The sequence below is a fragment of the Pyrus communis genome, chromosome 14 (assembly GCF_963583255.1).
Source record: "Pyrus communis chromosome 14, drPyrComm1.1, whole genome shotgun sequence".
Classification (NCBI taxonomy): Eukaryota; Viridiplantae; Streptophyta; class Magnoliopsida; order Rosales; family Rosaceae; genus Pyrus; species Pyrus communis.
Window position 1 is genome coordinate 11210522 of NC_084816.1, and position 21465 is coordinate 11231986.

General features: G+C 41.4%; 2 protein-coding genes across 2 annotated transcripts; both read left to right on the forward strand.

Moving 5' to 3' along the window:
- The first annotated feature begins 11709 nt into the window (after positions 1-11709).
- Positions 11710-15813, forward strand: LOC137715307 (protein ecdysoneless homolog). Its single transcript, XM_068454588.1, has 5 exons — positions 11710-12944; positions 13154-13492; positions 14098-14231; positions 14921-15060; positions 15350-15813. The coding sequence occupies exons 1-5, from the start codon at positions 11779-11781 to the stop codon at positions 15527-15529; spliced, it is 1959 nt and encodes a 652-aa protein (XP_068310689.1). The 5' UTR covers positions 11710-11778; the 3' UTR covers positions 15530-15813.
- Positions 15814-17080: 1267 nt separating this feature from the next.
- Positions 17081-21241, forward strand: LOC137715308 (ABSCISIC ACID-INSENSITIVE 5-like protein 1). Its single transcript, XM_068454590.1, has 5 exons — positions 17081-17165; positions 17788-18810; positions 20306-20377; positions 20467-20496; positions 20900-21241. Exons 2-5 carry the CDS (start codon positions 17887-17889, stop codon positions 20990-20992), a joined length of 1119 nt encoding a protein of 372 aa, XP_068310691.1. The 5' UTR covers positions 17081-17165; positions 17788-17886; the 3' UTR covers positions 20993-21241.
- The last annotated feature ends 224 nt before the right edge of the window (positions 21242-21465 follow it).

A 21465-nucleotide genomic window follows, 5' to 3' on the forward strand; every position in this document is an offset into this window, starting at 1 on the left:
GACTGGAAGATTTTCTGGTTTCCTCCAATCATTAATTTTCCTTTGTGCTACTCTTGAACTGGGCAGCAGGATTCTTTTGGTCTTCCCCGAAGGTCTGAGCGGTTTCAGGATATGGCAGGCAAGTACGAGGTGGAGGTGCTGACCTGTTTCTTTGTTCAATCTTTCCAATTCGTATTGAATACGAATCGGAAAGATTGAAGTTTCCTTGTCCCTTCTCTGGCAGTGTATCAACCGTTGAAGATGACTACTCGAGAGCAATACTAGGTAAGCAATCAGGAATAGATTCCAGGTAGTCGGTTCCAGATCGGAAGACTGACTCCAAGTGCCGGCTGATTGCTTCTTTCACTTTGCCATGCGAGTAAGAACAAGGACAAAGGAAAAGATAGGGAAAAAGCATGATATGAGATACCTTTGCTTTCGAAGAAGCAGTGAATGAATCAACACATATATTTGTTGTGCTTGTCTCCACATGCTTCGATGTATCATTTTCACTTGCCTTACTTGCTCCCCTTTGCAGAAGTGGTATTTCCTTATGCAGGTTTAGCATCTTCTCTTGTAGTATTTGTCCTCCGATGCAGGAGTTGAATGCAACCTTTGCATTTAAATGGTGCTTCACTTCTTGGTGGCAACTGGTTTGAGTGGAGGTTCCGACATATTGCTTTCTCTGTCCTTGTCTTGGCAGGTGAGAACAAGGGCAAAGGAAAAGATAGGGAAAAAGCATGATATGAGATACTTTTGCTTTTGCCCTTGATGATATGAGATACCTTTGCTTTTGAAGAAGCGGTGAATGAATCAGCACATGCTTCAATCCATCGTTTCCTCCTGGGTCATCTGTACTCCAGGCATCTGGTATCTTCAAAGGTTGAATAGGTTTTCTCAAAGGAAGAAGAAGAATTGTGTATTTCGAGAGGCTTTGCTGGGAGTGCGCCCTCAGAGGTGAGGAAGAGTTGGGCATTTTCTTCAGGTCTGCCTTGCCATAAGAGACGAAGGTCGACACATATAGGGATTTCTTAATAGCAAGTGGTGGTACCGTTCTTTTACCCTTGTCGACAAACGTCTCTTCGATATCTGAACGACGCATCTTCGATTTCTGAACGAGCGCCACTTTTGACAAAGTTGCACGCGTTTTCTGAAAAGCAGAGAAAGCGTCGCCGAACTTTGCGCTTGTCGGCTAAAGACGTGTAGTTGCGATGATGGCCTCCACGTGTTCTCGACTTTGTCAGATATCTTTTGACAAAATTGAACGCATTTTCTGAAAAGCCGCGAACGCGTCGCCGAACTTCACGCAGGAAAATCCGGATTTTTGAATCGGTGGTCGTGTCGCTTGGCTTTTTACAGAGGTATCGATCACTCCAACATACACACTCTGAAAATTGCCCATTCTTGAAAATCGTCTCCGGCCTTTTGAGAATTATCTTCATCCACCCATTCTCTCTGAACACCTTTGAAAAAAAATGACTAACTCATCGAACCTTTGCTTAGATTTGAGTCTCAGCAGCGATCCGGTTGCACCCGGTCAAGGTAATGTATGGCGCCCTTCTTTTTTATCTTCTAACGGTCCTCTTACAGGTGAAGACTTCGTGATGCAGGACGCCACAACAGCTACAATAGTAGCTAGGAACCTCCTCACTCCAAAAGATAGTAGGCTGCTGTCAGGACGGTCCGATGAGTTGGCCGTTCAAGAGTCCCTCGCTCTCAGCGTTCAGTGTGCAGGCTCTGTGTCCAACATGGGCCAACGCCTACTTGCTCGCTCCCGTCAGGTTGAATCGTTGATGGCAGAGGTGGAAAGTCTCAAGCAAGAGATCAAGCAGCTGAAGTATGAGAATAGAAGTTTGCACGTGCTTGCAAACAACTATTCGACGGGCATGAAGAGGAAGCTTGATGAGCTGCAAGAATCTGAAGGTCGGATTCAAAGTGACCATCAAAGGTTTTCGTCTTTCCTCCAGAGGCACCTTTTTCCTGGGTCATCTAGCGTTCCACCCAGTATTGAGGCCCGGAATGCTCTAGCTTCAATGCCTCCCACTCCGATGCCTTCCGCTTCTAGAGTTTTGCCAAGTAATGGGGCTTCACGTGAACATCCTTTGTGAAAGCTCCATCTTCTTTTTTTTTTTTTTTTTTTTTTTTTTTTTGTGTACACACTTGTAATTTCTTGGAGATTAATGGACATACTTTATTTTATTCAGTGTATTGTGTTAAATACAAATAAAACATATACATCACTAAGTTTTTTTTTTTTTTCCTCCTTCGGTGGCGCTGATCCACCAAAGTTTTTTTTTTTTTTTTTTTTTTTTTTTTTTTTTTTTTTTTTTTTCTCCTTCGGTGGTGCTGATCCACCAAAGTTTTTTTTTTTTTTTTTTTTTTTTTTTTTTCCTTCGGTGGTGCTGATCCACCAAAGTTTTTTTTTTTTTTTTTTTTTTTTCCTTCGGTGGTGCTGATCCACCAATGTTTTTTTTTATTTTTTTTATTTTTTTATTTTTTTTTTTATGTTGGAAAGTGGCCAACTTGGCTATGCTTTCAGCTAGACAACAATTGCAAATGCTTTTGGCTATAAAAAATTATAAAGGAAGAAAAGGAGAAACATTTTCCTTGTTTTAGGGAGGAAAAACAGGAAAGTGTTTTTGTTTTTTTCTTCCACATCCGTTGGTTTAAATAGCCTTTGAAGCAAAGGAAAAAAAGTGAAGATAGCTCATTTCGGTTTTGGAGAAAATAGAGAAGAAGAGAGAGCTCAATACTCTGCTGAGAAAAAGAAAAAAAAAACTGCAAATAGAGAAGAGAAGCTGCTGCTTCATTTGGTTAGTAATCATCTACCAAAGTAGTTGTTGTTTGTAATAGCTTTGAGCTATATGTATAGAGAAGAAATTATTCATTATATTTCTTCCTCTATTTGTTTCTTTGGTGTGTGAGAGCTTTTGGGTGTATTGGGTTATTTGGGCTGTGAGATTACCAACACTTTGTAAACTCCCATTTGGTTGATAGTGGATTATTGGGTGAGCTCCTACTGCTCCAAGGACGTACTCCAGTTACACTGACTGTGGAGGAACCTCGTTAAAATTTTTTTGTCTTTTATATTTTGTTCTTGCATTTTTTTTTTTTTTTTTTGTGTTTTTTTTTTGTTTTTTTATTATATATATAATATATATATATATATATATATTTTATTAATTTTTTTATATGGTGATCTGCAAGGCTGAGGCTGCCAAATCGACGAAGAACCCAGGAACGCGTAAATTGGTGGTGTAGAAAGAGTGGTGTTGTGCAAAGATTGCAAAGGGATTTTTGCTGTGTAATGCCTTTTGGTCACAGTCTTCCCTTGGTAGTGACGTTGCCGTGCCTCTTGCCGCTGCTTGGAGCTTGTTGCAGTGTGTCACTTTTACCGTGTGGGGTTATGCAAAAGACTGCAGCGAGTTTATGCTGTGTAGTGCCTTTTGATCATAATTTTCCTCGGTGGTGACGTTGTTGTGCCTCTTGTTGCTGCTTGCTGCACCGTCATCGCTGCACACCATTGCACTGTCTGTTGTCCTGCTGTTCAAGTTTTGTGGCTGTTTTTTTTTTTTTTTTTTTTTTTTTTTTTTTTTTTTTGCGGTCATTTTATTTTTCAAATGTTTTAAGAGCAACACCATTACCATTCTTGCGAAGGAAAATGATTCGCAAGATAGGGGAACAACTCTGAAGATTTACGCCCCACTGACTGGCCTTAAGGCGCTTGCTCTTCCTACAAAAGACAACTCCATGCATATTAAGTCGTGGTCTTCTGAAGTATCTTGGAAGGTGGCAAACTTTGTTCGATCAAATACGAAGAGGGAGGCGTGCACACCGGGGATTCTTATCTTGAACCCTTCACACCATGCTCATGACAGTCATCCGGCTTCGTTTAAGCTTCTCGGAGATCACATCCGCAGCGGAGCTATGGCTTGGAATGATGCCTTGTCGACTACCGGAGAAGCTGTTTTTGATGAGTCTTATTGGGAGTGGCTTGAAGATGTCTTGGGCCGATCTAAACATGTGCTTACTAGCATGGGCCTTTACCATGCCGTGTACGCATCTTTGTTTAGTTATGATCTCCATCATTCTGTCCTTCATGCGTTCTTCGAGCATTGGTGTTCAGCGACTAACACGCTTCATACAGCTCAAGGAGAGATGTCAATTTCCCTTTGGGATCTCCACAAGATAGGGGGATTGCCAATCCAAGGTAAGTTTTATGACGAGGTCGTTCCTAGTGCGGAGGAACTTTCTCTCTGCAATAACCGAGGATTGCCTGCGAGTTGTCGCTGTTTATTTTGGGCATATCACAAGCTTTTCCAAGATGCTCGAAGTAAATCAGGCGTGAAGATTTCTTCATGGATCCGCTTCTGGTATTGGGAGGACACAAGGTACAAGAAGTCCTCGAAGAGAAGAAGTTGCAACAAAACCACTAAGCCAAAGGGAGACTCATATCCATCTGGTGCCATTGGTTCAGCTAGGCGCCGTTCCCCTGCCGAGTTGAAAGCGTTTGAGGACCTTGGCATAGCATCAGAGCATGTGGAAGAATCTTACCTAGCTGCTTTCTTAGCTTGTTGGCTTTGTAAGTTTGTTTTTCCAATCGGCGACGTCAACTTTGTTCGTCCTGGGGTTTTCAAAGTTGCTAGCAAGATGGCTGCAGGTGAATCTTTCAGTCTTGCTATCCCGGTTTTGGCCAATATTTATAATGGCTTGAGTGTTGTTTCGAACTCAGCAAACACTGAAGATCGTGCCGCGGTTCTTCCCTACCATTATGTGTATGGTTGGTTGGGTGAGTACTTCGGTACTCATTTTTTTTCTTCAACTCTAAACAAGTCAGGGCCTTTGATGACGAAGCATTCTGGCGTGCTTTCTTCGAAGAGCCTCGATGATTCCTAGGCGCAAGCACTGTTTAGAAGCTGCGAAGGCTTGAAGATGGACTATCTGGCGAGAGTTGGCTCGGTGCGGCGAGGCATCATGGACAATTCGCATCTTCGCTTCTCAGACTTATCTTACCTTGTAAGTCTTCGCTCAGGGTATGTTTCTTTGCGGCAAGAAGATCGATGCATTGTTCAGCCGTATAGTCCCCACCGTTTCAGCAGGCAATTTGGTTTTGTCCAACATGTGCCAGGCAAGCTGAAGGAAAAAAACCAATTAGACTCCTTGCAAGCCGTGTATATGCATTGGGAGTCTTGTACCCGTGCATGTACAAATGCTTCTATCACCTTGCCGGCAAAAGACGAGTTCAAGAGTAGTCCAGTAACCCGTGCTTACATAAGTTGGTGGTCAAAGGTATATTATGAGAATTCGGGGATGGCAAGTGGTACCAATTCTTCTCATTTACACCTCAATGTATTGAAGGAGGGGTGTTCTGTGGTTCCTACACAACTGATATCTTTTGATTGCGCGAGTGCTGCTACTTTGCAAGATAGACCAGTGGTTTTAGTCCCTCAATGCCCACGCTTGTCTTCTCAACATCTGGATGTATCTGAAGAGGCCGGTGATGAAGTTGATTCGCACGAAGATGGACTTGTTTTGCGGCAGGGTCAACAAGTTTTAAACAAGCGACGTCTTGAAGGCGCTCAGGCTGATAGCGATGTCAATTTTCGTCATAAGAAGAAAGAAGTGTTTAGGCTCCCTCAACTCGATGGTAGTGTGTCGTTTGAGAAAGACGTATGCATCTTCTTCTCTCTTATGACTTCTTCTGCTTTCATTGTTTTAGCTTTTGTTTCTAACAGCTTTCTTTGTTTTCTTTAGGTTGGGCCTTCTTGTTCTTTTGACTTGGCGACCACAGGTATTTATTCTTATACGGAGATGCTATTTGGAGGCGACCTACCCACAGGCGAGGAGATTGGGGATCCACCTGGTACAGAGCTTATCCCAAGTTCGTCAAGTTTCCCAAGTTTGCCGTGTGTAGGTGGAGGCATGCAAGATCCCGTCATGCATTCTACACCTTTGCCAGCTAGCTCTGAGATCTCTCTGAGAGGGCCAAACCTTAGTGGTACTGAGCAGCTTATTCATCGCATCAATCTTCGTGCGGCAATGGATATCAAGAGCCATATTGAGGGGAGGATTTTGAAATGCCCGTCGGAGGACCTTGCGTTGCTTAAAGAGGACTTGTCGAAACTTATTTCTGCAATTGACAATCTTAACATTGATTCTTCATCCTTGAAGATCAAGATCGCCGAAATTATGGCCGCCTCAACTGAGTATTCTTCCTTGCGTGCTATTTCCTCGAAGAAGTTGAGTCCAGATGTTAGAGCTCACCAACTTGCTGCAATAGACTTGTCACTAACCCAAGCCCGGTCTTCTCAGCAAGCTGCTTCGGGAGATTATCAATCTACAGAGACTTCTTTAGCTTCTGTCCAGGTACATCTAGATACGTTGATGCGAGAACAAGAACAGCTTGGCATCGAGGCATCAAAACTTGAAAGTGTTCTCGGGGAGCAGAGAGCTACACTTTCTCAATGCCAAGAGGAGATTTCACGCCTAGAACAAGAGAAAGACATGGCTATGGAGTTGCCCATCCTGTCTCTCACTGAGGTAGAGACTTTGAAGGCTTTGGAAGGCCTGCTTGAAGACCGCCTCCTTAGTTTTAGGGACATAGTTTTCAAGTAGTGTCTTCCGCCCTTTTTCTTTTGTAATCAGACTTTTTCCTTCAAAGAAATAAAATGTTTGCATTCTTGAATTTGCTCTTTATTCTTCAAAGCGTTTTTTTTTTTTTTTTTTTTTTTTTTTTTTTTGAGATGTGACTGTACTTGAAGTTTTAAAGTTTCAAGTTGCCTACGTACCCTTGGTTGAGGAGGGATCAAGTCATGACGTAGTTCAAATGAGTGATGGTTTTTATGATGATTTTGGTGATGATTTTGCCGTACACAGTTTATGCTCTTTCGGGCCAGGAGCATTTGGTGCCGTTTGCAGTTTCAGCTCATGCAGACAAGGAGCTTTTGGCGTCGTTTGCAGTTTCAACTCGTGCAGACAAGGAGCTTTTGGTGTCACCTTTTAGGCTCGTGCGAACGAGGAGCTTTTGATTGTCGCCTTTTAGGCTCGTGCGAACGAGGAGCTTTTGATTGTTGTTGTCAAGCGATCTTAGAGAGGCATTCCTTGCAATCTTCATAGCAAGGAGTCTTGACTGAGTGATTGAAGAAGTCTTTTGGGAAGAAATCGCGCATCGTGATGGCAACGGACGATCTTTGTGTCATAACTTCATCATCCTCAACACTTTCATGTAGCTTTGAAGGTTGACGGTAGCTGCTTTGCCCCCTTTCCGATTGGTGAACTTGTGGAGGAGACCTATGTTTCTTGTACATTTTCTTTGGAGTGACATGAATCCATCCTTCATCTTCACTTGACTTGACTGACATGGTTTTGGAGCATGCCCCCAACGGTTGAGGTGAAGATTTTGAGTTCAAAGAGCCAGAAGTGACGGTGGTATAGTTTGACTTCACCACATCATTAAGATCTAGCTCGATGATCCCTTTCTGAGCCAACTTCATGATGAGATCTTTTAGCACAAAGCACTTTTCTGTCGGATGACTAATGAAGCGGTGGAATTTACAGTACCTTGGACTGTCAGTACGGTTCATATCTTCTGGCCGTTTACACTCAGGTAGGTCGATCACCTTTTTTTCCAGCAAGTCATCTAGCATGGCAGCCACGTCAGAGTCGGGGAATGGATAAGTCTTCTCCTCAAGCTCCTTCAAAGTGCGTCTACGTATCTCTTGATCACGAAAAGCTTCGGTTTGAATCGCCTTGCCTCGTGTATGGGTTTTGACTGGAGTTGTGTTGACCGTCATTGCTTCCTTGGTGGGTTTCCACGCAGCCTTATCCACCTTGGGCCCCAAAACTTTGTCATTCTTGTAGTCGGCGATCTGTTCTTTCTTCCCATGACGGGTGATGCTTAACTCCATATCATGGGCGCGGGTGGCTAACTCCTCAAATGTTCGTGGTTTGATGCCTTGAAGAATGTAGTGTAGTCCCCACTGTATGCCTTGAACGCACATCTCAATGGCGGAGGTTTCAGAAAGCCGATCTTTACAATCCAGACTTAAGGAGCGCCATCTATTTATGTAGTTGATGACAGGTTCATCTCTCCACTGTTTCGTACTGGTCAGCTCTAGCATGCTTACAGTACGACGAGTGCTGTAGAAACGGTTGAGGAATTCCCTTTCTAGCTGGTCCCAACTGTTGATAGACTCGGGTTCGAGGTCGGTGTACCAGTCAAAAGCGTTACTTTTCAGCGAACGCACGAACTGTTTGACGAGGTAGTCTCCCTCTGTCCCAGCATTGTTGCAAGTTTCAACGAAATGGGCGACATGTTGCTTCGGGTTGCCTTTTCCATCGAACTGCATGAATTTTGGGGGCTGATAACCCCTTGGCATCTTCAAAGCATCAATCTTCTTGGAGTAAGGCTTTGAGTACAGTGCGGAGTCATGCGAGCTTCCTTCGTACTGTGTCTTGACAGTGCTTGCGATCATCTCCTGTAGCTGCTGGATAGAGAGAGATCCCATGAATGTCGTTGCTTGGTCTAGCTTCGGTTTCTCTTCAACTTTCTCCACTGGTGGCTCCTCTTCTTCGTCGTCTTCTTTCTTTAATAGGCCAATATTTGGGTCGACTTTCACGTCGGGCAGCGCATCTAGTTGGCTGACAAGTGCGGCAATCTGCAAGTCCTTTTCTTCCACAGTCCGTGTGAGCTTTGCGATTGCTTCATTCATCTGAGCTAGCTGCTCCTCGATTGAAGTTGCTCCAGTGGTCATGACTTGCATGGTTGTACTGCCGCTTGGATCAGGGTCGGAGAGTAGGGACTCTGAGTATTTCCTCGGGCTTTCGTCTTCTGTACCTTCTTGAACCGTGATGTAGAAAACATCTTGGATCTCCTCTTCAGTGCCGTTCTCTTGGGTTCGTTGGCATGAAGATTTGCCAGTGTGGACGATGATGCGCCTCCTTACCTTCAGTGGTCCTTTTGTGTCGACCTCTAGGATTGCTTGGCGCTCCATCCTTGAAGGAATCAAGCTTCGAGCGTCGTCTTTTTCTCCTAACCCATCGAGCTTTTCTTCCTTTGGTGTTGTCTTCCTCTTTCCAAAAGGCTTACCATTATCTTCAAATCTTTCTGAAGCTGATCGTCGCAGAGGAGAGATAGCTGTGTTGCTTTGTTTCTTAGGTTTTAACAACCTTTCAAAAACAGAGCTTCGGGATGTCGGCGCGTTAAGCCTCTTGAAGACAGGGGTTCGGTCTTGACCACCAATGCGATTAAGCACTGAAGTTCTGGAGCTTGAATGGCTCATCCTATCGAAGACCGACGTCCGAGGGGAGGGTTTAGGCTCTTCTTGGTCTTGTTCAATGCTCACGCTGATGTGTTGAGCGCTAGCTTTCTTCACTTTGCTTGAAATCTTCACGGGTGCATTTGGTGTGAAGCCAAGTCCAGCCTTGTTGTTGTCAACTCCATAATCATGCTCCTTCAACTTCTTTTGAGTCTCGGTGAGGTCGCGATCTTTGTCGTTGACGGTGTTTGAAACCTTCTTTCCAAGATTTGAAGAGGAAGCAAAGTCATGCCTAGCCTTTGACATGAGTTCGTAGGCATTTGGGTTGAAGCCTTCTTCGGTTCTCTTAGTTGGAAGAGAGCTTGGTTTCACTATGACACCATGTTGCGCCTCCAGACGGTTGATGAGTCCGGCGGTTTGCAAGTTTTTCTCCTCTGCAGTCTTTATCAGCCTTGCAATTGTTTCCTTCATCTGAACCAGCTGTTTTTCAATGGAGGTAGTGTCGATAGTCATGACTTGTTCTTTGTTTGAAGCCATGGACTCTGCTTGAATATCTTGAACGGAGACAGAGATGAGAGGTAGAGATAGGTCCCACTGGGCGTGCCAAATTTGTAAACACGGAAAGTTCCTGAAACAAGAGACAAGAATACGGTGTACAAAATATATTTTATGTTTAATGATTTTGGGGTTACAATCTCTTTGTAATTTGATCCTCTGATTCTATCTTCGTAGGGTGTAGGTTTGTGGATGAGCTGTTGATCCAAAGGGCCGTCGGGGCTTGATCTAGGGATGAACAGTTGATGAACGGATCTTCAAGGGCTTTTGGGCTTGATCTTGAAGACTGATGGATGAGCGGATCTTCAAGGGCTTTTGGGCCTAATCTTGAAGACTGATTGGATGTGTGGATTTGTTGAGGTTGTTGATCCAAAGGGCCGTTGGGGCTTGATCTTAGGATGAACGGATGATGAACGATGAACACTTCTCTTCAAGGGCCGTCGGGGCTTGATCTTGAAGACTGAACAGATGTCTTGAGGTTGTTGATGGATGAGCGGATCTTCAAGGGCTTTTGGGCCTAATCTTGAAGACTGGGTGTCTGGATTTCTTCAAGGGGCCGTCGGGGCTTGATCTTGAAGGTTGATGGATGAGCGGATCTTCAAGGGCTTTTGGGCCTAATCTTGAAGACTGAGTGTAGGTGTGGATTTGTTGAGGTTGTTGATCCAAAGGGCCGTTGGGGCTTGATCTTAGGATGAATGGATGATGAACGATGAACACTTTCCTCAAGGGCCGTCGGGGCTTGATCTTGAGTTGGTGGAAGTTCTTCAAGGGCCGTTGGGGCTTGATCCTGAAGGTTGATTTGACGAAGAACGAAGAGTGTTTTCTTGATCCTTAGGGATTTGCTTGAGAGCTTTAGAGTTTCAAGGCTTCAAGGTTTTGGTGTGATGTGAATTCCCTTCTTTCTTTCTCTTCTTCCTCCTTTTTTTCTTCTTTTTCCTCTTTTTTTTTTCTCCTTTGAAATGAATGCCTTGGCCTCCTATTTATAGAATTCCAAAACTTGATTTTTTGGATTTAAATAATCAGATGAAATAAATCATTTCTGCCAGATATTGACACGTGTCCTATTTGATGACCTTTCCAATTTATTTCGATTTTTCGTTGAGTCACACGCTACATGTAAAATTTATGTGACACGTGAGCGTTGAAATTTTAATTATTGGTTAACATTCATTTCACCGAAATTTTGATGTCTACACTATCATTTTGAAAATCCACCTGAATCGATTTATTTGAAGATATAATTAGATCTTTAGGCCATTTTCAACCAAAAGGTCTAGACGTTAGATGGTTGAAAATAGTTCGAAAACCGTCTCTAACCAAGGGTTAAGCCAAATGGCTCGTGAGCACCATTGGACAAAAAATGGCCAAAGGACCAACCGGCTGGCCCAAATGAGCTAGCCAACCAGCCCGCTGGCTAGCCCAATTTCATTTTATTTTTTGTTCTTTTCCATTTGCCCAGCTCACTTTAGGATTTTGGGCTTATGGTTTTTTTTTGGGTCCTAGCCCATTTTTTCTTTTGGTTTTTTGGAAGTTTTTTTTTTTTTTTAATTTCTAATTTTTTCATACACTATTTCTCACATATTTTTTAGCATTCCATACTATCTTACCTTATTTTATTTCAATTATTCACATTCCATACTATAGTCCTTTGGTTCTCGGTTGGAAACGATTTTTTGTGAAGGAACTAAAATGAGCTCTATGATCCTTTGATCATCGATTAGAAATTGTAGAAAATACGATCATGTATTGTTTATTAAAATATTAATTTCTTGAAAAGTTGAAACAAGCCATCTCGCCAATTGGAGATGACCTTAAGACTCCAACTGTTTATAATAATTTATTGCGTTAGTTTCGAGTGTTCTACCACCCCCTTGAAAAAGGTTAGAATCAAGTGTTTAAAAAAAAAAAAACCTAGAACGTTCACAAAAAGCGGCAGAACTACAGAAGTTATATGCAGCACCGGGTGACACACTGAGACAGCAAAACAATGGCGGCAGCAGCAGCACCACCACCAGACCCCAACCCATCAGCTTCCTCCATCTTCTCCCAAAAAGCCTCCAGACTCCCGGACGACACCGTCTTCTACGCCATCTTTCCCGACTCCTCCCTGACTTCCTCCACCACCACCGCTTCCCTCCAGTCCCTCCACCTCCAAATCCTCCAAACCCTCACTCCCCTCACTGCCGACTACATATGGCAGCACGAACCCTTCTCCCTCTCCCTATCCACGCTCCCAAAACCCTCTTGTCTCTGCTCCGCCGACCGCCACCTCCCCCACCTCCATGGCAAGCTCCGCGTCGCCGACAACTTCGAAGACGAGTGGTTCACCGTCTTTCTTCTCTTCCATATCTCCTCCACCTTCCGCGACCTCTCCATCAGAGTCTGGGATTCCGACGGCGAGTTCCTCCTCATCGAAGCCGCCTACCACCTCCCTCGGTGGCTCAACCCCCAAAACAGCCTCAATCGCGTGTTTATTCGCCAAGGCCAACTCCACATCGTCCCCAAAGCTCGAATCCCGAACCCAACCCTCACTGACTCCTTGAATTTCATTGTGAATTTCGGGCAGGAGGCAATTGCTGCTGAACCGGTTCAGCTTGCAGTGAAGAATCGGATATTGGAGTATCCGGAAAAGGCAAGGAGGAATATGCATGTGGTTAGGGTTAGGGTTCCCGCGGCGGTGGCGCAGGTGTTGAGTCAGGAACCGTGCCTGATTGCCTTGGCCGTTGAGGGTTTCTACGACCGTGATATCGATACTATGAAGTATGCGGCAAAAATGGAGACGTTCTTAAGCAGAGGGAGGGAGGAGGAGTTGGTGTGCGTATCGGTGAAGATGTCGAGGGCAATGTACGCTCAGCTGGTGCAACAGGCGTTTCAGGCGCCCAAGTGTTATCCAATGCCGAATAGGAGCGAGGATGGGGCAGCGTTTATGGAGGCCGAATTAGGGATGAAGATTGCGTGTGGGATGGAGATGATGTATCAGCAGAGGAGAAAGGAAGGGTTGGAAGGGAAAGGCAGTAGTTGGGAGGCATTTAAGGAGACTTTGGAGAGGAGTGGGTACTTTGAAGGGTTGCTTCCCGGATCGAAAGAGTACCAGAGGTTGATGCGGAATGCAGAGGAGTATTATCGCAGTAGTGCTTTGTTTTCGAGGGCAAGGTACATATGGTTTTATCATTGTGGTGGTAGTATGGTTGTTTTACGAATAGTGAATATGTTAGTAATGTATAAGCATTATGCTTCTGTCGATATTAGATGCAAAGACTTAAATTGGGTTGAATGTCATTTGCATTTAGATGCCGTTCTTAATTGGATCTTTGGTGTTCTTATAGTGTTGGCAATTAACTAAGGCGTTACCATTCTTGCAGTGAGATGATGAGTGCTCCAGTGAGACGCATAGATGAGATTCTGGCTTTACCTAATTCAGCCGATAATTTTAGGGGTCGAGAGGTTCCGCCTTCTGACGATGATTCTTGGCTTTACAATGGAGAGGATGAGTTGAACTCAGAACTTTTGGAGAGACAAAAGGAGATGGAACATTATGACTCAAAAAAGAAAAAGAAAAAGAAGTCAAAAGAGCAGGACGATGCTGGTCCATCATCCAGTTCTAACGTTGATGGTTTCAATCCGGGTGATATAGCAAAAACCATGCAGGCATTTGTCCAGAAGATGTCAAGCTACGAGGGAGCTGAGGTTCCCGAGAGCAGGTTAGTGTACTTGTGTTTCCGTGTCAATTGTTCATGGGTTTGGTTCCCATTTTTTTCAGCAAACACAGAAATAAGATCACATTAACATTAATGAGCATATATTTCTAGTGGTGGCGGCTAATTTTTAAATGTTCCAATTTGCCATCATGTAGTGCAGTGACCTTAGAATGTATCACCTATCTAAGAAATAAACTCGCATCTCCTAGGTTTACAGTTGCAAAAAGTCTGCTTGCTGGATTCGATGTATGTTCAGTAATTGTAGGATTAGATTGAGTCACGAAAGTTACCTGCAAAGTTACTTAAAACTTAGTGTGGATTTTGAGCCCATGTAGCTCTTGCTTTGCTCAGTCTTACGGCTGTTGTAATCTAGAGTGAGTACGTGTAGTGACTTTCCTTGATGAACCAAGCTCAATATTAAGCTACAAGCTTGATTATGCGAATTGATTATTCCCAAGCTCTGGTTGTTCATGAATTTGATAAAGTTTCCTGGTCACTTATGAGTAGACTCTGTATTAAGTTAGTTTTTAGATGTTGGTGAGTTTATTAACTGATTCAAAGATGAGCACGCGGTTGATTGTTTTATATATTATAATCTTCTTTTGAAGGAACCTAAAAGAGGTGGACTTTGACGCGGACCGTTTCTATAAAGATCTAGAATCAATAATGAAGTTTGAAGGCAACGAGGATGCTCCTAGTGATGATGATAATGAGGAAGGGTCCTCATCCGACTTGGACTTCAGTAAGTTGTACATCTTTCTATCATTCCCTTAATAGACTTAATTTTTCAATTATTGTAATGGTCTCAAATTTGAAAACTTTGAGTAAATTGTGTGCACGCACCAAAAGCAAAAAAACAAGGAACAAAAAGAAAACCATTCCTAAGCACACAGGTTTAATTGAAAGCCTTTTGTGTTAAATTTGAACAACTATCTAATAAATGCTCAACATTTAAAATGTTCTTGAAATGACATGCAGTCTTTTCTAGAATGCACAACAAACTGTTATAGGGCTTTCAGAAAAATCGATTTCAGTTTGTAGATGGAATTCTATTGCCCTCCCTCTAAAGGAAAGAGGCACAGCTTGCTGTCTAATTCCTTTCATGCCTCTATTTGTCTGCTCTCTATCATCTAATAAACTAAAGAAGGATGCTTGGCATAACCCTTGAAACCCTGAATAAAGAAAACTGAGTTATGTTGTTCATGCTCATGGAAATTGTGAAGCAACAACCAAGATTCTCCTTTCATCACTTGTGTAAAAACTGAAATTTCATGCAAAAAAAGAGAAGATTATAGTGATATGTCGCAAGTTTTATACCAATCTGAAGGGCGACCCAACTTTGTTATCTGATGCTTTTTTTTGATGGAGTGATGTTTTGATTTGAGGTTCATGATCATAATGTTGTTAAGCTGCTTGGTTTGCTATTCACAGATGAGTCTGAAGATGAAAGTGAGGATGGAGAAGATACTTTCATGCATTCTTATTCTGATGCTTTAAATGAAGAGTTGAAATCTACAACCCTCAAGAAAAGTTTTGTTCGTGCTGATGAACAAGCTCCAAAGAAAGATGAGGTATGGTTGAATTTTTTTAATTCTTATATGTTTGACCTCATATGGTTGCGTATGAATAAATAAATTTAGCTTTCCAAAGTTTTTTGTTTGTCACACGTGGTGGTCTCACTGAAATTTTTCAGCAAGACTCTTCTTTGTGGCTATACATGTGATCTTACTGAAGTGATACGGCCTGCTTAATTCCTCGGACTAGCACTAAATCATGCACTTTTCTTCCAAAATGAACTTGGTTTTAATAGATAACCTTTTTGTTTGTGGGATGATAAATGAATTGAATTTGTGTATGCAGGGAACGTCGCATGCCACAGAAGATATGGAGGAGTATTTCACTCCTGTGGATGTGGATGTGAATCTCGTAAAGAGTCTTCTCGATTCATTTTCTAGTCAGCAAGGCCTTCCTGGTCCTGCTTCCAATTTGCTTGGGCTAATGGGTTTGCAACTCCCACAAGGTGATAACAAAGATAAATGAAGGTCCCATTTCGACATAAAACACAATTTTGTAACGTGAAGGCTCATGAAGCGCGGGGGCCTCCGATCGAGTTCATGGGGAGATTGCCATCCTGTCGGAATGAAGTTCGTAACCTTCTGTTGGAACTTTGTAACTACTGCCCCTTTCTGCCCTAACTCTCTTGTTGTTTTGTAGTGATTACGTAGCACGTATTTTTGTCTCTTTTTTTGGTTTCTTCGACAGTGAATGGAGTTATCAGCTGTGTACCTTTCGTGAAAGAAAATGAAAAAAGTACCATGTTTTTACGTGCTGTTGTTTTCCTATGTCCTATATATACAATAGATATGAAATAGAAAAAGAGAAGTAATTTTCACACGCTTTTTTTAATTTGTTACATAACTTTGTTAATTTTGGTGGTTGATTTCGTTTAAGTTATTCAACCTTATGATTATAAATAAAGCGGGGTCTCTGAAAAGGGGGTGAAAATCACTTTCTTAGAAAGAAAAAAATAAAAACGTTTGATTGTCTAAAATAGAATTTACATGGAACGGGTCTATTGTTATTGTTGGGATGTTACAGTGGCGATAAATCCTTTCTATGTATATTATTCTCCTAAAATGAGCTCATGAGCCAATAAAAAAACGTGTTTGTGCCAGAGAATTTCAGTGGAGAAGAGTTTCGAGACCACAAAAACAAAGAGTTTCAAGGATAATCCTCGAGGCACAGGGCGAGTTTTGGATGAACAAACGTTTGGGTTTGTTTTACACAATGCTTAATCTGTACAGCTGAAGGGTTCTCACAATGCACTAACATGTAGAAAATTAGTATGTGAAAGATGAGATGAGTTCCTATGGTAGGGATGAAGAAGCTCGTCTCCTACCTGCCATCACTATCACTACCATCATTGCCGTAACCGTCATCACCATCACTATAAACACAACGGCCATCGCTGCCACCACAACTATAACCATGACTGCCACCATGGTCGTTGCCGTCACCCTATCACCATTGTTATCTCTACAGCCTACCATCACAACTATTACCATGGTCACAATTGTCGTCGTCATCACCCTCATTATCATGTCCATTTTTATTATTATGTACAATTATATCATGTCTACATTAAAATTTACCAAATGCTTTTATGCTGCTTTTCATTTTCGCAACGCTTTTAAAAATACAGTTTACCTAATACTCAGTTAATTATTCTTAAAACACAGTAAAAAACAGTATAAAAAAATACAGCAATACCAACCGGCCCTAAATGTGACCTCGACACAAAGTGTGGCTTGTGCTAGTCACCCAAATCAATCGTAAAGGCCACATGTAAAATTAGCATTTTCGAACTAAAATGTTGGCTGGTTATGGGATTAAAATGTTGATCATACCCAGGTGACTGACATGATCAAACACTGAGCGCCTAACTCTGCCATTTTCCCCCAGAAGAAAACGGGCATGTGGCACCGAACGTGTCCAGCAACAGAACAACAATGCGGGGTCCACACAAGAAAAAGGACCCCACTTAAATATAAAAGTGGCAGTGGCAATTGCAATGGCAGTTACACTTGCAGACTCTCCTCCCTCCTCCCATTCAAGTCCCCTCCTGCCCTTCGCAGGGGATGCTCTCTGCGGCTCCATTGTAGCAGATCACCCTCAGGTGCTTTTTTTATTCTTCCTTTTTACTTATTTACTTGAAAATTCTGGTATTTGATTTCTTGAAAAAAATAATCTGGGATTTAATTTAATTTTGTGATATGAAAGGGTTCTTAGTTATTCATTTTAGCATGATTTTTTTTTTTTTTTTTTTGGTATTTTCTTGAATTCAATGGACTAAAAGAAGTGCATGCAGATTGCAGAGTCTTGGCTTTTACACGTCTCTGCATTTATCTTAATCGGACTCACGATCTCGGCTGTAGGGGTGAATGCTCTTAAAATAACTTTACACGCGCGCACACACAATTTAACCTTGGCCGTTGTTTCTGTTTAATTTATTTAATCAAATGGCAAGACATGAAGTGGGGTGTGCAGAGGAGAAATAAGATGTGCGGTTATCATTTCCCCGATGAAAATGCTATAGCTAGAAAGAAAAAACAAAAAGAAAATGGCATAGATTTCTTGATTTATTTTTTAGTTATCTTTTGATTTATTTTTTGTTGGGGTATTAATATTATTTTGATTTGATGAAGTTGGAAATTTGTTTCACTGAAACTCCACTGCATGCAGAGACTCAAAACTGATTTCTGTGGGTTTTTTTTTTTTTTTTTTTTTTTTGGGTGCAGGTGCTAATTCAGCCTTTATCGTCATATATAAGCTTAAGATTTAAGCATCTGATCTTAAAAATAACATAACTTACATGATTTGCTCCATTTTATGATAAAATGGTGGTTTCTGATGAGTCTGGAAGCGTTGGCTATGATCACAATGGTAATGACAACATGGAACTTGATCCACCGCTAGAACAACAAGAAGGATTGTCGAAAGACAGCTCTCATCCTTCAATGAATAGTACTAAACAGAACTCAATATTCTCACTCACTCTTGATGAAATTCAATGCAAGAGTGGGAGGAATTTCGGGTCCATGAACATGGACGAGTTCCTTGCCAACATTTGGAGCGTCGAAGAAGACCAAGAACCAAGCAAAGGTGATCAAGATTCTGCCAATGATAAGGACACAACTTTCCAGCCCAAGACTTTGTCTCGACAGGGCTCGTTCTGTATTCCCACCCCGCTTTGCAAGAAAACTGTAGATGAGGTGTGGTCCGAAATTGACAAAAGTCGACCACAATTCCATGACCCCAATAGCAGCATTGGCAGTTCTGGTCCTTCTGGACCTCCACAGCGCCAGCAAACAATCGGAGAAATTACCCTAGAAGATTTCCTTGTAAAAGCCGGGGTTGTTCAAGAATCGCCATCCAAGTCCAAGCCTTCTGAGAAGAGAGTGGCAAACACCCCAATTCAACAGCATTGTGGTAACAGATTTGATGCAGATTTTGGAATTGGGGGGCAAGTGTTTGCCTCAGCATTTTTAAGCCCCCAAAACGTTATGGAAAGCGAATTATTTTCCGGAAATGGATATCCAATTGGTACTACATACCCAATGTTTGGTACACAGAGCATGGGAGAATCATCTTGTTTTAGTGACATTGAGAAATGTCATAGTTTGCCAGAATCGAGTAGCGGGGGTGGGGCAAAGAACAAGAAGAGGATCATAGACGGTCCACCAGAGGTAGTAGTGGAGCGGAGGCAACGCAGGATGATCAAGAATCGAGAGTCTGCAGCTAGGTCTCGTGCCAGGAAACAGGTACTATAGTCAATTATAGTCTTATAAAATGCATATGAAGATTGTAGATGAAACTTATGGTCGTGGCTTTACCAATATTGAATCCTTTTACAAAATAATTTGCAAGTAATATATCATGAAGAAAAATCGGAAACTAAAGATTTGCTGGAGTTAACAAGCAAAATAAAGTGTCAAAGTACAAATAAAACTACAATAAAAACAAATATTAGCAAGTTAATGACACAACTAGAGCACCAAAACAGAAGGATATACTTTCCCAAGTGTGAAACACGTTGACAGTATATATGCCAAGAAGATTGATAAGGAGGATCAAACTTTGGGACATCTCTTAACAAAATGAAAAAGAGTATTCCACTAGAACAACAAGAACAATAGTTAGTCGGTACTCTTACGTTGTTGTAGATGATCACTTTACAAGAGTCTAGTGGTATCCTCTCCGTTTGTAAGGGAGAGGTTCCAAGTTCAAGTCACATTGTTGCAAGTTCAATGCAGATTATGGTTGGCCCATTGTGTGGCTAACTCTATGTTGCTCCCCTTCACAAAAAGAGATGTTATTAGCACTCTAAAAAATCTCACACTTCTTACTATACATGGGGTTAGCCACATTGGCTATAGTAGATATGCTCCCCTATGCACCTTGAGTTCGGATCCCCACCATACATTGTAAATTGTTTTGGTAGATTATAGCTTGTGTATAAAAAGAAAATAAATACCTTACAATTAATCACACTATGGGGTGTAAAAATTTGTTTTGTAAAAGATCCTTGCATTATCCTTGCTATCTAGTCTAGTAGTATTACTTTTTCCAGAGTGGAAGTCTCGAGTCTCTTTCCTCCTTGACCATCTTCCATGATGTGAACCTATCATTTTGAAGGCTGTGACTACAAGATCATCTTTGCAAAAATTCACTCAAATAAAAAAAAAAGTGTAGTTTTCAAATTGTGACATCTTCAACATGACCCAATATTGTCGATAAACGATGAAATGTTCACGACTGTAATCATATGGCTAAATGTTTCTGCTTCAAGTGAACATTTTGAAGGATGATATTTGATTGGTGACCTAAAAAAATGAACTGTTCAGGTAGTTAATGATGGGTCCAAACGAGTAGTCAATGCCTTTCTAAGTTACTAACTAGTTAGCATCACTTTATATACACAGTGAGGCCTGCTCCACATTATATATAATTAGTTTATGAGTTATCTATTTTTCAGTCTCCATCGAAGGATCATCCGTAGAAAGAACTAGTCAAATTAAAAACCATATAGACCTCAAACTGTGATATAGATGAACGAACACAACATTTTTGTTAGTGAAACACTTAAATGATTATGATAATCATCAGACGGTTAAATGGTTTCCAAGGTGGACCGGGACCTAATAATATTGCGTACCCGAGGATCCTGTAGTAGAAGAGAAATGTATATGATTACTCGAATGGAATCCAAAATTCCTCTCTCCTTACATTAATCTGCATTATTATTACTACTTACAGGCATACACTGTGGAATTGGAAGCTGAGTTGAATCAACTTAAAGAGGAGAACACAAAGCTGAAGCAAAGTGTGGTATTATGCACAAGAAAATTATTTCTCTTGCTTTGAATACAATTTTTTAAGTTCACTAATGAACCATTTTTCACCTTTATTTGGAATAGGACGAGTCTGAAAAAAGGCGCAAGCAAGAGGTAACTAGTAAAACTCTACGTTATGATTTTGGTCCCGGTAGTTTGGTGAAGTTGCACTTTGATACCTATAGTTTCAGTCCTCAGAATAATGGTAACTTAGTTTATTAATTGTTTCAATTCAAAGACAATAAGTTAATATCATTGCAAATTTGATCAAAATTAGCATGTTAAGGGCACTTTGTGTTTTTCAACTCGAAAAAACCCAACTTATCTGCATATGTACCACCGGCATGCTAATTTCGTTGAAAGCATTGATGAATTTAAGCCATTGTCTTTGAGTTGCAACAAGTAGCACAGTACAGGTTTAACATTGTGAAAATCTGAAAGGTGGAACGTCATTGAAATTACAGGACCAGAATCAACATTTAACTCTAACAAACCTTGTGTCATTTACATATGGCAGGTATTGAGGAGGAAGGAGATTAAACAATCCACAAGAGCACAAAAGTTGGCAGAAAAGTTGAGGACAATGAGGAGGGCTGTAAGCTTGCCGTAGTGAATGAAATTCACAGTGGCAAAAAGGGCACACAAGGTGGCAAAAAGTTGATCAAGAAAATATGTAAATTGTACTTGTAATATGTAGCAACAAGGGAATTGGTGTCAATTTTCATATGTAGGATATGGTTGTAGAAATAAGTGGATGATGCTGCAATAATAAAATGTATAAAGTGGGACTAGCCCAAATAAGTATTTATTTTTATCAAGAAATTCTATTTAAGTGGATAAATAATTTTATATTTCGTCACAGGTCGATGCATAATACATTATCTTTTTTAACAATGTTTTGAATGGGAAAAGTAGAGTCACAGTGTTGGGTTGTTTTTTATGTAAAACTAGCTATGTATATGACTAAAGTAAACCTTATGTTCAAAATTTCATGTACAAAACCGTTTAGTAAAGAAAATAAAAATGTTTAACTTGCATTTATGGTGGTTGGAGTAGTGGTGGTGACGACAATGGTAGGCAGTA

What these genes read in the sequence shown, in the direction of transcription:
- LOC137715308 (XM_068454590.1), top strand. Translation starts at nt 17,887, where the DNA reads ATGGTGGTTTCTGATGAGTCTGGAAGCGTTGGCTATGATCACAATGGT. An exon ending in GGTCTCGTGCCAGGAAACAG is followed by an intron (nt 18,811 to 20,305) that starts GTACTATAGTCA and finishes TACTACTTACAG; the next exon opens with GCATACACTGTGGAATTGGA. An exon ending in AAAAAAGGCGCAAGCAAGAG is followed by an intron (nt 20,497 to 20,899) that starts GTAACTAGTAAA and finishes TACATATGGCAG; the next exon opens with GTATTGAGGAGGAAGGAGAT.
- LOC137715307 (XM_068454588.1), top strand. Translation starts at nt 11,779, where the DNA reads ATGGCGGCAGCAGCAGCACCACCACCAGACCCCAACCCATCAGCTTCC. An exon ending in GCTGAGGTTCCCGAGAGCAG is followed by an intron (nt 13,493 to 14,097) that starts GTTAGTGTACTT and finishes CTTCTTTTGAAG; the next exon opens with GAACCTAAAAGAGGTGGACT. An exon ending in AAGCTCCAAAGAAAGATGAG is followed by an intron (nt 15,061 to 15,349) that starts GTATGGTTGAAT and finishes TTGTGTATGCAG; the next exon opens with GGAACGTCGCATGCCACAGA.